The following is a 16,449-nucleotide window of genomic DNA, read 5'->3' on the forward strand; positions in this document are numbered from 1 at the left end:
TTCGCCTACACGAGACAGTATTTATTTGGGACAGACATGGTTAATTTCCCCGGGGTGGCACTCTCGAGGGGCAAGGGAAACACTTTTGATTCCAAGTTTATTTTTTATGATCTTTAAGTACGGTGTGTAACCATTACAGTGACGTTCGGTATGTGTAGTTGGTAAATTTGTAATATCTTTATTGTTCTATTCAACATTTGACTTTATCCGACTGATTATATATTGTCTTAATATATCTCGTTCTCATACAACATGTGTATCGTTGGCTAAAGTGATTGTTGCGTACCTACGTATTTTCAGTAAACAATTACTTGATAATTTGAATAAATAAATAATACAATTCATGATTGAACATAAGGTTTTATTAAAATTAATAAAGTATTATTTAAATAGTATAGTGGTTAAGTGACTGAAGGTTCTCAGGTCTTAACGGCTATGGTACATCTGCCATTGCTGCTCTTTAGACTCCCTTATATTATATGAAATCAGTTTCTTGTTATTGTAGCCCAAGGTCTTGCATTTCGTAGATATCCTTGGAGTTGTTTTTGATACTTGTAATTGTTGAAGAACAATCTCCAAAATGCAATTTATTCATAATTGCCAACACGTGCCAGTGCAATTTCTTGTTTTATAAAGGTAACCTCGATGCTGCACTTCTATCCTAATGATTGACATACGCAAATGCAATCTCTTATTGCAAACTGTAGGTGACCTCAATGATGCATTTCACTTAATCTCGTCACACACATTGCAATATTGCAATGTGTTATTATAATATATATAATTAAATTTCATAGTCCACGACATGATCATAAAATATATTGATATGACACGTGTTTTTTTTTCTTTTCATCGATAACCAACAGCGAAGAAGATTTGTGTAAACAAAAACAATAATTTTGTCGACAATAATTCGATACAGGTGCTCACTCGAGATAGGTTTTTTTTGGGGGAAATGGGGTGGAGGGTTTATATATTTTTTGATTTTCCCTTACACTGAAAATAAATGCATAAAAATACATTTAAAATTTAAATAGATTTTTATTTATAATTACATCATAATTCCACCATTACTCGATATATATTTACATTATAATTATAACGAAATTTAAAATTTAAAAGTAAAATCAATTGTCTCCTAGGTCCTTTTTCTGAAAGAACAGATAATAACTTAGATTTGATAATTGTTTTTTTTCTTAACAAATGTAAAGATTTACTAGTTTATTTAAACGTAATTTTCACATTATGTTTCTAAGATAAGTTTTGATTTACCGTAGTGTAGACAATGGTCTTTCAGCTGTACTTACACTTATTGGTAACATTGAAAATATTTTTAAATATATAAATACTGACTCAAATATTTTTACATTACATATACTCGTATTTAAACCATCAATTACGTTTAGTGGAAAAGTATAAGAAAAGTTTTTAAACTTCTTACACCAAATTTCGGATTTTATTTCTGTGATAGAAAAATTGTTTTGTGTATACATTTTTTATAATATTCGAAAAGATTTATTAAAACTTAAAATTTGTTCGTTTGTTGGATTATCTTTGATTGGTAGGGAAAATTTAAAACTTAGAATAAGTAGAGTTTTATGTTTTAATAGTTGATCAGAAAAAACTATTAAGAAATGAATCAAACATTGAAATACAAATTGAACGTTTATAGTATTTTTCAATATTTTCTGCTAGTATACTACACCCTTTAATTTGGTGTTTTGTTAATATAAGTAAAGACAAATTTGTTATGCTTCTAAATATAATTTTTTTGAACCCATTTTCGGCATTAATACTAAGTCAATGTAAAATAGATAATACTCTTTTTACACTTAGTTAACTGTAGTAGAAAAATTTATATCTGTTAGTTGAAGTATTTTACTTATTGGTAAATCATAAAATAATAATTTTTCCGAACAATGTAATACAAATTGAAGAACACCGTTTAAAAGTAAAAATACTCCCAACGATGAATTTTTACAGTCTCACAATAGTATTTCTCCTAACGCTACCACTATTAGTAAACAAATTTGATTATATACTATTATTGCATCGTGTCGTAAAAATTCTAGTTTAACATAATCGCACAAACTTAGTTTTATTAATATCAAGAATTAAAAGTCGAATATGATTTTTAAATTCATTTTATATATTTGTGTACAAAAGACATATATAATTTATTGTTCTATAATACCGAAACTATTTTTAACATGTACTACATCAACGGCATTAGACAAAGCCAAATTTAAGCTGTGAAACACATTGTACAAAAGGCGCAGTTTGGTATATTTTTGTTACATACGTTTGAACACCTTTAAAATTTGCCGCTTATCGCTAAAGCATCATTATACCATTGTCCACGAAAATAATTCATGTTAATATCACATGTATTTAATGTGATTAAGTATACATCTGCTATATTTTAACTCGTAGTTGATTTTACTTGCACACATTTTTAAAATTGTTTGTTTACATCAATCCACTCGTTATGTACTGCACACAATGAGAATAATTATTGTTTAACTAAAAAAAATAACAGATGTTTCGTCTGTTATTATAGTAAAATATATTTTAACATCGTTAATCTGAATTACAAGTTGCATTTAAATAATTTTATCCCAAGTATCTAAAATTTGGTTTTGAATATTCCAATTAACTTAAATTAAATTTTCCCTGTGTGTCGCTAAATTTTATTTTAAATTTATGTCGCCAGAATCAATTTGTGTTCTAAACTATGTTTGAAAATTATGAGACTTCCACAACATCAACAGAGAACAGTAGTAATAATTATTGTTATAATTGATCGACCTAACCGCTTTATAGTACCTACTCATATAAATCTAAATATATACATTATGACGAAATAATCGATTGCTAGTTGCCAATTATAAATCATATCATGTAAAAATATTGATCTGCATCTAATAAATAAAAAAAAATAAATAAATTAATGTAGTAAATATATATTTCTGAAAAATCAATATTCTTCAATAATGTATAAAAGGTAAAAAAAAAAAAATTGTTTGGAGGCTTTAGCCTCGAAGACTGTCTCTAGGGCATATACTTTGGCCGTGATTTCTTAGAAAATATCAATACTAGTACAGGACCGACACGAACACACTAGTTGCTAAGTCATGGCGTCTTCGCATTGGTGTAGAAATAATTTATTACGGAACGATAATAATATTCAACAACAGCGAATATCGATCACTCTCCTCCCTTCTGGAAACGCTAACGTTAAAGTATGTGTCATCATCATCATCATCGTCATTTCCTACAAACGACAGTCATTTTAATCATGTACACCGCGTGCAGGTTAATTACATGTCCATATCGCAGCGATCCGTACACAGTTATGTCGATGGTCACGACACTTTTAGTGTACGGTGGTCTGAACGCGGTATACGGTTAAAGTAGATACGAAACCCGAGCCGGTCGGAGAGGCGGTTAGCAAATATTCGTACACCCCGCGTAAAATTACGCGCACCGTGTCGCGTCCGCTCGTCCACCGTCGTCGGTTTCATCGTTCACTGCGAATTAATACAGCCTGTGCAACCGATGACCGTTAATATTGCTCGTGATAATGTCAATACGGCGATTTCGTGTTGTACTGCCATAGGTGTAATCCGTCCTATTTCCGGTAGTAACCAACATGGTAAGCGGCGTTCGGTGTTATAGGGATGGGGTGTATCCCGTACACAATGACACGGTGGTTATTTGAGGAAACGCACATCAATTATTTACACAAGTCCGTGATATACTCGCTTCGTTCGATAAAGTGTAATGGCGTATTATACGTATTATCAATAATTACAGAAGCAAAGGTGAGGAGGAGCAGATGACGGCAAACAGATGATCGAACTATCTATCTGCACGGTGTTAAGCGTGGTGTGACAACGATTTCGAGTGTTTCCCGTAGTATCCTTCTCGAGCACTTCCGTCGGCAACTATAGAGGAGTTAATAACGTTAGAAATTAATTATAACAGATTGTTCGGCAATCGACAACGTCGTTTCGTCTCGTGCGTCTCAGTGAAATCCGTACGATTTCTACACCTACTGACTGACATGTGGTGAAAATATGTAAATACGGAATATTATGATTTTTTTTTTAATAGACGATTCGATTTAATACTACGAAACATTGTAACAGTAACATATTGTCAATACTTGTATAAAACAATAATAATAAAAAAAAAAAAAAAACACAACATTAAATGCTAATGATAACGTGATCGTATCGTACGTGTTATAATTATAAACATTTTTGAATATTATAATATGTTGTTACAATGCGTATAATAAAATATAAAACAAGACGCAGAGACCAAAAACATGAGGGTAGTATTCTCTAATAAAATTTAAATTACAGCATTCAACCTTGAGAGTATTTTATAATTAAATAAACATCAATATAGCTGGTCCGTGTTTTTGATGGATTTTATAAAGATTTTGTGAAAACATAATTTAAGTATTATATTGCATTATATTACTGATATTTTACATCTTATTATACAAAATACATATTACAATATGTATAAGTTTTAAAACCTTAAATTATAAACTTTAATTCAATAATTTTATCAAGATTTGTTAAACAAATTTAAGCTGATATTAGTTGTTTTGAAATTTATTACATTTAAATTAACATATTATAATCATGTATGACCATATTTTAAATTTATGATTAACCTTAAATTGAATTTTCCGTTTTTAAAATTTTGATTTCATTCATAAATTAATAACAACTATATAAAACAAACAATTTATAATTGGTAAGATTAATTCCTGGTTTAGAATTATTAAAAAGTTGAGGGTAAATCGGTAAATGCAAAAAGTTTTTATACCCCACGGGAGTTGTATCCAAGACCCGAACAGAGATGTTATTTTTAGGTTGTTGGAAAATTGTAAAAACTATAAAGTAAAATCTTGTTATTATGTAATTATTAAAAACTTTTGATTTCATATCTTTTAAACTGTGTAAAATATTTAAATATTTATTTGTTTATTTTATTTTTTTTCATTTTTTTTTTTATTTCATAATTAATTTATACTTTGAAATACTGATTGAATTTTGAAATTAATATTATTATTCTAGGTCGAGAAAATTGGTCTAAAGTATTTTTTTTTATTGATAGTCTATGTTATATGCAAAAATTATTTATCATATTTTATTGTGAATCAAACAATTAACCAAAAAATAATTCAAATTATCCGTCATATCACTTATTACAATTTTAATAATAATTATCTAATTATATTTTTATTTTAAATACTTACTCCTTCTATTCCTGTAATTCTCATCTTCATTTTGTTATCAATACAACACATGTCTATAATTTTGTAGTTACCTATTAAGAATGAAGAATTCGTCCCGAGCTTTTAAGGTACGCATTTTAATGTAACCTAATTTCATGTGGAAAAGTTCACTTTGAATAAAAAAAAAAACTTGATTTAGAACCTTTTAGTATTGAATCTACGACCTGTATCAAATTGTAAACCTATATAGTAAAGATACGTGAAACTTTTGGAGCACGACTGCACTGTGATAAAGTGTTGGTGGGAATACTAAAAAAAAAGAAAACTAATAATATAACATCGAAACCTTCACCTACAGTATATTGCATTCTCCGTCCGGAATCTAAATTTAATTACAAACAGCTCTGAATAAAAAATGTGTACTATTTCTTGGAAACATTCAACTACTAATGATAAAGTATCGCCCGACCCGACAAAGTTGTTGTCGTTGACAGTTTAATAGGACTTTAGTAATCATTATTCTAACATTTCTTACATGCGTCATGTATAGTGCATAAACATGTACAAAACACGATTTACTTTGAATACACGTGTAGATACCACATTTTAGGTACCTATAAATATTGAGTAGTTGAATAAAACAAATTAAAATATATACATATATATTGATGTTTTTATTATAATTTAACATAATTATGTGTAATTTTTGAGTTAAATTAAATTTAAAATACTTTTTTTTTATGAATGCATATACAAATTGTTAATAAAGTATTTTGCTTAGTAAAATACAAACGTAAAAGAGTTCTGTTCCGCTATAAAACTGTTATTGCTAATTTTTTTTTATTTAGTAAAGTATGACATTTCAGGTTTATAGATTTTTTGCACGCTAAGCAAAAAGAAAAAAAATATAATTCCATTTACGATAGACAAATACTCTTGAAGAAAAAAAAAACCGTCTATAAAATGTACAAAACACCTGCTGTAAAGTATAAACATTTAATTTTTGTGATGTTATTATATTATTTTTAATAAGTACTGAGAAAGTTTTTAAATTTTTTGAAGTATATATTGTATAGTGTATTACAATGATTACTCAATAGGAAATAAATTGTATTCGTGAGTGTGATATCACAATATTTGCACTCATTTGTAAATTATCTACTATTGCTCTTTATGTGTTCTGTAATGACATTACCATGAACTGAACTAAACACAAGTATCTTAATGTTCCAATTGCAACCAACGAGTTTTATCAAACATACGAGTATGTCGATATTCAGGTGGGCAATATAATTATGTGTACTTGTCTCAGAAAGTCAGAAACAATTGAATTGTATATATTTTAATGGTTTTATTATTTTAGTATCGATTTAATAACATAATAACATTTGCATAAAATTAATATTGTAATATATTGAGATATATTAAAATATTGTTTCATTAAATAGTAAACAATCAAAAATATTTAACTTATTACTATTGTACCCCCTAAAATTAATAAATAATATCTCGCCAATAAATTATTAAAATTTAAAATAAATAATACTATATAAATACTATGTATGTTTCAATAATTACGTTGTATATTATATAATATATATATCACAGTTACTAACTATTTAGTAACACGGTTTAACTACACCTCTACGTAAAAAAATTAATTTTAGTTAAATTAGATGGCCATATTTTTTGTGTAAATTTACATTTTCTTGACAGATTTTCATTATTTGTTCTTTACTGTGACCCAAGTGTATTATGAACTAACATATTTATTATAAGTTATAGATTTCATAAATGCAAAGTGAACAATAAAACCTTTTCACATAAACAAAATTGTAAATTCAAACCTTTTAGAGCATATTCCTAAGGTATATTAATTAAGTATATTTGGACTCTACTAATATTATCAAAAATGTATGATACATTACATAACACAATTTCATCAATTAATTAAAAAAATCATAAATTCCTCAATATTTTCATCATTGTAAAAATTAAAACATTTCTATTCGAGCGCATTACTCATAGATCGATAAAAATTATGTTTTCCCTCTGTGAAAAAAATAATAAATAAAAATGACTTGTCACAATATATTATTATACTCGCTTTTAACGTTATTATTCTGAAGTCGAGATACCACAACATCTGTCTAGAGAATGATCATAAATTACAGTTGAAAGCTGTGTCACTTACAAATCTAGTTCTTATAGGTATTTGCAATGCAAAAATGCTGGAGTTACATAACTAGATAAACAAACCAATTAAAAGAATAAATATAAATTAGATTTTTTCTCGTAATATTTTGTACACGTTATTGTAAACGTCTACAAACACGTTAATCAATAAATAACACACACAAAAAAAAAAAAAAAAATGCAATTGAAATCCAATTACTGTGTAAAGTTTGATTTTTTTTATAGGTTGTTACATTACATATGTAAGCTATTTGTTTAGAAGTTAGTTTAGACTTTAAGTACATACTTAAATCTAATAATTATATTTAATAAATTTTATTTGTTTTAAAATATTCTTAACCAACAAACAAAATGATTGTTTATCATATTTAATCGTGTAATCCAAGACTAGATGGTGAAAAAAAACAATGTTTACAATACTCTTAGTTCTTGCAAATATAGATATAGTAAAATAAAATGTTGATGAGCGTTTTCTTATTTTTAAAATGATTTCGTGTTTTATTAAACATTAAGTCATTCAAATTGAACAACGTTACATTGAGATTCGAAAGTTAAATTTCTCTGTTTATTCGATATTTGATGTCTACTTAATAAAACGATTTATTAGTATATTAATGTTTGTTTTAAAAATATCTTACGGTACATGTTTTTTATTATTTTTTCTGTATTAATACATTTTATTTGACGCTCTATGCAATAAAAAATATTTTTTATGATATTGAAATGCAGAAGTGAAGTAATATGATATAAAAAATAATAAATTACGGATTTCACAAGTATAAACCTATAATATAATAAATATTCAATTATTATTCTGTACCAATTTTAGTCATAATCAATTTTACCGACTTAAATAATTTACATGATTATCAAATTTATCAGAGTGGCCACAAAATTACTATTGAAATAAATAAATATTGAAGCGTATGTTTAAATACACTTGGTTTACGGCAGTTTGTTTGAGAATTAGCACAACATATATATCCGTCAATACTTTAAAGTTAAGAGTCTAAACAGATGCGCAAACGTTGATCAGTTCACAGGTCTCGGGAGTGCAATCAACAAAACTGAGGAAACTTTTTCTCCGCATACTTTTTAGCTAGGTCAGGCTATTTGTTGGTAAATTTAAAATGGAAATTCGTTGGAATCAGAAAATTTGAATGGCACTACTTCAATAACAATTCAAATTTGTTGCGTTTTTTTTTTCAACTTTGCCTTAAAGCTTTCAGAAAATATAAGTATATTTCTACTAAGGCTGTCCCGAATTCAACAAAAGTTAATTGTAAAACTCGGGAAAAAAAATGTTTTCACTGTTCATCTAATCCGTCAGCCGAGTATATAAAATAAGTAAATTAGTTTTTGTGAATGATATAGGGGTATTGCATTCACCGTTATATATATAATGAAACACCTCGGTAGAATATTTATAAGCTATTTTCCTCGCTTTGCCCGTGACTGTGATACAATAATTTGAATATACATATAATATATTATCATTTTTTTTCCATTCTATGCCGTTAATTTGGTCTCAAAAAGTTTTTCCATTTGTTGACCCAACTGACTGATAAAAAAACTGCTTTTAATTTTACTTGTTTATACCTCCCCGCGTCCCTTTTTCAATTGTCTGCCTTTCTTTTGCTGGCTAAAGAGATGAAGAAATTTTTCAAGCCCAACACTATGTATCAGACTAACTTAAAGAATACTCTTTCTCGACAACTTTTATAATTAATTGTTCTACGTTGTAAATTTATAAAGTGAACAAATAATTTTCCAGCCTACAAATAAGCAGAGAAACCCCAACCATCGGGTTCATGATAATCGATCGAATGCCGTGATAAACACAAAGGTCCATGGGGACAAACTTTTCGAAAACATTTTGTACCCCTCAGATTCGCTTTTGTCTGTATAATATTTATGTGCTTGAAAAATAAGTTTTTGTCCGATCGGCCATTTGCGAAACTGTGGAAAGTCACTAGGAACAAATTTCTAGGGTAATTTATGGCTAGGGACGAAAATAGCCCCCTTTTTTAGCACCATTCACTATTTTACAATCCATATTTATGAACTTATTACCTACAATCATGAAACCGTACAAAACATAATTTCTATACAATATCGTCCAATGTGTTTCAAACATAAAAAAAAAAATGTTATATTATTTATAAACATATATACTATTGATTCAAGTTTAATATACTAATTATTTACCTTATGTAATATTTTATTTGAAATATAATAAAATTATCTTAAAAATTTTAAATCTAATGCTACTTCAATATCATAATATACATTACATGCATCTACATATTAAATCCAATTATTAAAAAATACTGATATGTATGAAAAAATAATAACCTTGTAGTGCTCTATAGAAATAGTCTCTACCAAAGAAACTGTGTCGTTCGACTCCCGCGGTATTTACTTCAAAACAGTTATATAGCCTGGAGTTGGTCCAATTTTTTTGGTTTTTCTTGCTTCTTATTTGTCTGTTTCTTTTATTTATTTACCAGCAAACTTGCAAGATCAATAGTCTCAATTGAATTTTCACCAGACTGTTATTTTGAAAATTTTAACGAATTAATGTCGTATATAATTGAACTAAACAACAAATGGAAATGAAAAGAATATAAACTATCTGATTTCACAAACGATTTCACAAGAAAAAAAAATAAAGATTTCAGTATAAAATAAATTACATTTCATCTTTTAAACTCCCATAAATATGTATAAGACGACAATATCGAAACAAGTAATAGAAACGTTTAATGTTTTGTAAGAAAAAAGAACAATTTTTTATAATATCAGTGATAATAATTATGTTAAAAAATTACATATTTTAACATTATAATATCTAACACTTAGACATATCATTTATGTTACAACAATAATTATATAGTTCTAAAAAACTTAAAAATAATTATTTATCCATCTTTTTTTTTCATAGAAAATTGTTTCATGAGTAATATTTACCTATACTATTAACTACATATATATATATCTAATATGATATATAATACTAAATAATCGATTAAAATATTATTTTAACATATTGTGTTTGTATAACAAAATCAATATTAGTGATTTTTCATATAAAATGTAAACAAAAATAATATAACCTAATGTTTGCGGAGCATAGGTACAATTTGGATTACATTTTTTTTGGGGGGAGGGGGCAAGATTATGTTGACCAAAATGACCTGTAGATGACTTTTCCTCCACATCACTCTCCTACATCACCATTCATATATTTTTGTTACGCTACCTTATTATTTATTAATAATCTTTAATAAAAGAAAATATTGACAAAGAAAATAAAACACAAATTTTAAATATAACTTATAAGTAATTACATTTTTTTTATTTTTATTTAAATATTACATTAAAGATTAATATACGTACGTCTTGGAGAGATATTCAAAATATTAATTATTTTATCTTTATCAATTTTAATGCTCAGATTTCTCTAAATATTAATAACTGTTTTCCATTTACCAAGTAGTCGAAAGACGTTTCGGCGTAATCGTTATTGACTCATCGATAATTGTTTTATAAAATATTCTTGCGTAATTAATACATAATAATTTATTAATCATAATTCATAATATAAACAATAAATTAACAATAATATTTTCTTTATTATTCTGATTAGTGATCGATATGTTTTATTATTATTATTATGAAAATGAAAAGTTCTAGAATCAAATATATTCTAATGCCTATGACATAATATTATAGTTTATAATTTATAATCAATAAAAATTCGATGATGTTATTAAAAATTTAGAAGTGCTAATATGAAATTTGAGGATGCTAAGCACCCCCAAGCACCTTCAAATTGCGCCTATGAATTGCGGAGAGAACTTGAACGATTCAATAAACGTATAAACGTTATATTTCAATACGTTAAAATATTTGACTAAATCAAATAGACCAGATAAACGGTATTCAGCTATCTACTCAAGTTATCCTTTCAGATATATCTAACTTGATTTCGGTCGATTTGAAATATTATTGACTCCAGGCCGGTTAAAACGTCCTACTTATACTTCATTATTATTATCTCAATTTCTTATTTTATTTTTATTTATTTTTTTACCAATGATATTTTATTACTGATCACTATTTATACGATCAAATCAAGGACTAAAGACTAATGACGTGTTACTCTCAGTAGAAAATTAAAATCAAGAAGAGATCTCCATACTGTAATACTTAAAACGAAAAAAAAAATGGCGTTACTATCAAATAAAAGGTTTGAAGTGATGTGGGCAAGCGAATGATAGATTACAATGAAATCACGTCTATATCCTGGTATAATAAGTTCAGAATAGTTTTTCAAATCGTTTTGCTCAAGTACATACCATTTTTATTCGATCGTTCGAAAACCTATCGTAGTGTGTGACGGTGACCATCTCGTTCGAATTATTCTAATCCGTTAGAATAGTTTTATAATATCGTGTATATTGTTATTGTCTGAGAATTCGCCGTTTCAACCGACCTTGACGTTAATTAATTCTACACGCAACACGGCCAAATTATAATATAATCTACAAACCGTACAATATTGATATAGTACATAAATATTATATTATATTAATACACTGCGAGACCTGTTGCCACCGCATTGTCACCTAGAAACCACTTCTCAGATTGGCGGTGCGAGGTTCGCAAGATGGTGATCGGATTATTCGAATGCCTTCTGCGGCGCGCTATTTAACGATTAATTCACGCACGTACCATGCAGCGATGCTGATACAAGGAATGCGCATTCGAGAAGGTCACGAAATGATAAAAGCCCGACTTCTAAGACGCTTTGTCTGCACGTAAGTATAAGAAATAAATGTATAGAAAATTCGTTTTACGAATTCGATAGGATTAGAGTCAATATGTTTTTCGGTTCATTTCGGCAATGCCAAAAATATTTAATTATTCAAAAATGTCGTCTCCGTATCAGTTTTATTATGACTTTAGACCTACAATAAGTACGAAAAATACATATTTAAGATATGTATCACTTAATATTCGTAATGCTAAAATTAAAACGAATGGTATTCGTACCTCTTTTAATATGTATTTGAATCGAGATTCGTTAGATATTCGCAAATGAAAATTTTACTGAATAGCTACTTTTATTTTAATTACTATAAATAATCAAATTATCGATGACCCGCAGTTATCTATGACTGATTGTGTCATCTTGTTGTAATTTAAGAAGTATAAATGAGTTGCTATTGTGTTTGGCTTCGACTTTACTCTTGTTTTTTTTTTTTTTTTACTTGAAAATTAATGATATAAATTTAGCTGTTTAGTCGTAATTAATAATAATATAATGTTATGGCTAAATCGTATTCGTTAGAAAAACATATATTCCGAAAAAAAAGAATAGCGCTTTTTTTTTTTGTAACCGATAATATTAGGAATACAAGTATAATGTATGCGTGGAAATTGCAAAAATTCTTTATTAGTTTTAGAAATTTATCGCTTCACTAAAATATGTCGACATAAAGTATTTATACAATAATGAACTCAACCATTTTATTGGATTATGTCTTCACGTCGTTCCTCCTCAACCGCCTCTCAACACTGAACACATCCCTGCTGTGTACGGTTGCCTACCTGTGTATAGGGCATAATTATTATCGCCACTCTTGTGCGCAAACGACGGCAACAACAACAATTACTCAGTGAAAACGTCTTGGTCGGCGCTACGCACACTGTAGTGTATACACGTCAAAACCACCCTTTTCTCGATATTGCCGACTAGGGGTGGTAGAAAAGGCCCAACGTCTTAGGGGCGCGACTCGTGCAAGCGCACATTTATCATTTCTCGCAGAACGGCCCCCTGTGAACGCGTGGTATAGAAGTATTTTGTCGCCTTTTTTTTTTTCATGTCACCGAGCGGGTTTAATAACAATAATAAATCCGTACACTCACAACCCGCCACCTCCCTCCATCCATCCTGCCAGCCATTGCTGAGAAACGCTTTTCGACGACTTTTATGCACGCTGTACCTGTTACGCCGATCAAGCCACTGCTGTCATGCTCTTCATTTCTAATAAATGGAACCAGCAGAAAACACATATATACGTATATATATATATATATATAATGCATATATGTATTATGTGTATCATATTATAATGAATGATTAACGTTCTACGCCTACAATCACCTCCACCACAATTCCCTCTACTTCCATATGTACGCATGTTTACTGTTCTCTAACCGAGTGTGTCTTTTTACAGGCAAACTGGCGACGTACACGCAGAGACCACCGCCGTCTTCGACGCCACCGTCGGCACTGCATCAGACCGACCATACGTCCTCCATCCCTGGAAACGGTACCGACCAGCTGTATCCGTTTTTCGATTACTATGTGCCCCGCAATATCACGACTACAATTGGACAGAGCGCATTTCTCCACTGCCGGACAGAAAACTTGAACGACAAATCGGTAAGTGATACAATGACGAGTAAAAAAACAAAAATTTTCCTCAGGAAAAATGTCCACAATATTTCCAATTATTTTTATTATTATTGACGTATTTGCCAGTCAATGAAAATAATTCTGACTATTGGCTTAATTGCGGAGTAGGTTACTTCATTACAATTTACATAAACACCACAATCAATACATAATATGTACATAGAAACACACGTGAAACATATTATTATCATGACTAAAATAATTGATTAAAGGAATAATATTGTATAACACTATAAAACCGAGTTAAAAAAAAAAAAAACGTAATTATAATAAAATTATTTCTGTCGGTAGTTTCTCTAACTGAAATGATACATTTAAAAGGATTAAGCGCTATATTAATAGTTTTTGAAATAAAATTATTGATGTATGATTAAAATCCTATTAAAATAATAAATAAAAAGCGGGTTTGTATAAAAAAAAAAAAAAATCATGCTTATATATGTAATATATTTTAAATAAGATACCATTTATAATACCTAGTACTTCTTAATAATTGTTTAAAAAAATAAATTTATTTATTTCATGTATGTTTTTAATTTTAAATAAATGAATAATTATAACCGCGTAATAAAAACGAACACAATATAATTCCATAAACGATAAACTATATACAATATGCTCTCCAGGACTAACTCGTTAGATTATGCATAATATTAAAACCACCGATAACATGATTCATGATTGTACGGTCAATTGCGAATATTATCATTATTATTATTAATATACAATAATAATGATTAACAACGACGCCTTTTAAGTCAGTGAAGTGCCGACGAATTAGTACAAATCAAAAATCTCAAAACTCTGTTCATATTATTGGTATAGATACTTACATTCGAGGCCGGTCTTAAGGTGAAGCGAGGTCTGTGGCAATTTGTTTTAGGAAATGTCTCAGAATACAATTTTTTATAACGCGAGGCCCAAAGTGTTATACAAATGCACCAGACTCGGGGCACCGGTATCGCTTATATCTACCTAAACCCGGCTTCGTGGCAGCATCATTTACATAGACAATCGTTGACATAAAATATTTATCGTGTTCGATCACTTGCGTGGCTTGGATTCAAAATAAAGACAATACCATTTTCTGGCTGAATGTCGCAGTCGAATCGTTAGACATTTTTATTTGCAGATAAATTGAGATTGTTTTTATTCTGTAAGCCTATTACCTTTCTTATTTTTATTATCAATTTTCCGATCGAACCACAACTACAACGACGAAACAATAACAACTTGTGTACCATTGATACAGCATGTTCGGGCCTATCCACCGTGTTTCCTCTCCGAATGACGTAGACGTTTAAAGACAAACGCGATATAAATGCACCCATACAAACGTTATCAAATATCACTTGCCCTTAATAACAAATTACTAAAAGCATTTATAAACATAATGCACTATATACATTTGGTTCTATTTCATATCGAATGAATTAAAGTCGACCTAATTTAATTATTTTATTTATTTAGGAAATTGAACAAGATACGTAGTTAGCCGTTTTCCAAAATCCGTCTTGAATATATTTGCAATATAAATAAATACAATATCTCGTAAAAATCCGAAACTTTAAATAATTTACATAAAATTATATGTAAATATACAAAACTTGTTCCGTGAAGTTCGATCAAATGTTTTCAATCAATTTTGTATGTTGATTGATTTTTTTTTTTGCCTAAGTGAGTTTCATTTATATAAACGTAAACCATATTTTAACACCTTAATAATGTATGTAATAGATAAGGCACGAAAAAAGTTTTTTTTTTTTAATCAGAGGTAGTAAAATACAAGCGAACTTGTTTATTTTTATTTTCATTATTTACAACTGTCGAACAAATGGTTCAAAATTAATTTTACTTTTGCAGTTTTTTTTTTTTTTTTTTTTACTAGTAAATGAAATATAAAAGAATGCAAATTCTGAAAAACAACAAAATGTTATAGTTTTTCTTCTTCTTCCTTAAAAAAAAAAAAAAAAAAAAATAGATTCATTTAAACAATTTTTCACAATATATTTGTTAAAATATTATTATTTAATTATTAATATTAATTTTAATTTTAAAAATTGTAAAATTACTTTTTTATATCAATAATTATTAATACCAGCGTTGTTAAGCACAAAAACTTTTTGTTCATTGTTTTAAACAATTAAAAATATCAATACGCCATAATACATTATTTAATTTTTGTAATATAAGCAACTTTAAAGAAAAACTTTTATTCGATTAAGATAACGTATACTTAAAAATTTAAAGTTAGAAATTGCTGTCTACTGTCCCTAATTATATAATCAGTATTTTGATTTTTACTCCCCCCTCAAAAAAAAAACAAAAACACAAAAATCTTCTATAACACAAAAATACAACTTTTTTTTAATGATGCTTAAATAACTTACCTAATTAATTATTTTATTTGTCTCATTTCACCATATTAATAATGTAAAATGCATGGACAAAATAACTACCACATTATAATATATAATCCAACTTCTTAAACGATTTTTGTGAGCTCTGA

The 16,449-nt window shown here is 28.2% G+C and overlaps 1 protein-coding gene across 1 annotated transcript in view; it reads left to right on the plus strand.

Moving 5' to 3' along the window:
• LOC112598507 (inactive tyrosine-protein kinase 7-like) overlaps positions 1-16,449 on the plus strand; it is a 208,726-nt gene that overhangs the window by 122,204 nt on the left and 70,073 nt on the right. Inside the window, exon 2 of the mRNA XM_025344996.1 lies at positions 13,699-13,907. Within this exon, the coding sequence (XP_025200781.1) occupies positions 13,699-13,907 (209 nt within the window). The remainder of the gene's footprint in view (positions 1-13,698; positions 13,908-16,449) is intronic.

Source organism: Melanaphis sacchari, unplaced genomic scaffold (assembly GCF_002803265.2).
Source record: "Melanaphis sacchari strain LSU unplaced genomic scaffold, SCAv2.0 Contig48_pilon_pilon, whole genome shotgun sequence".
In the NCBI taxonomy this organism is placed as follows: Eukaryota; Metazoa; Arthropoda; class Insecta; order Hemiptera; family Aphididae; genus Melanaphis; species Melanaphis sacchari.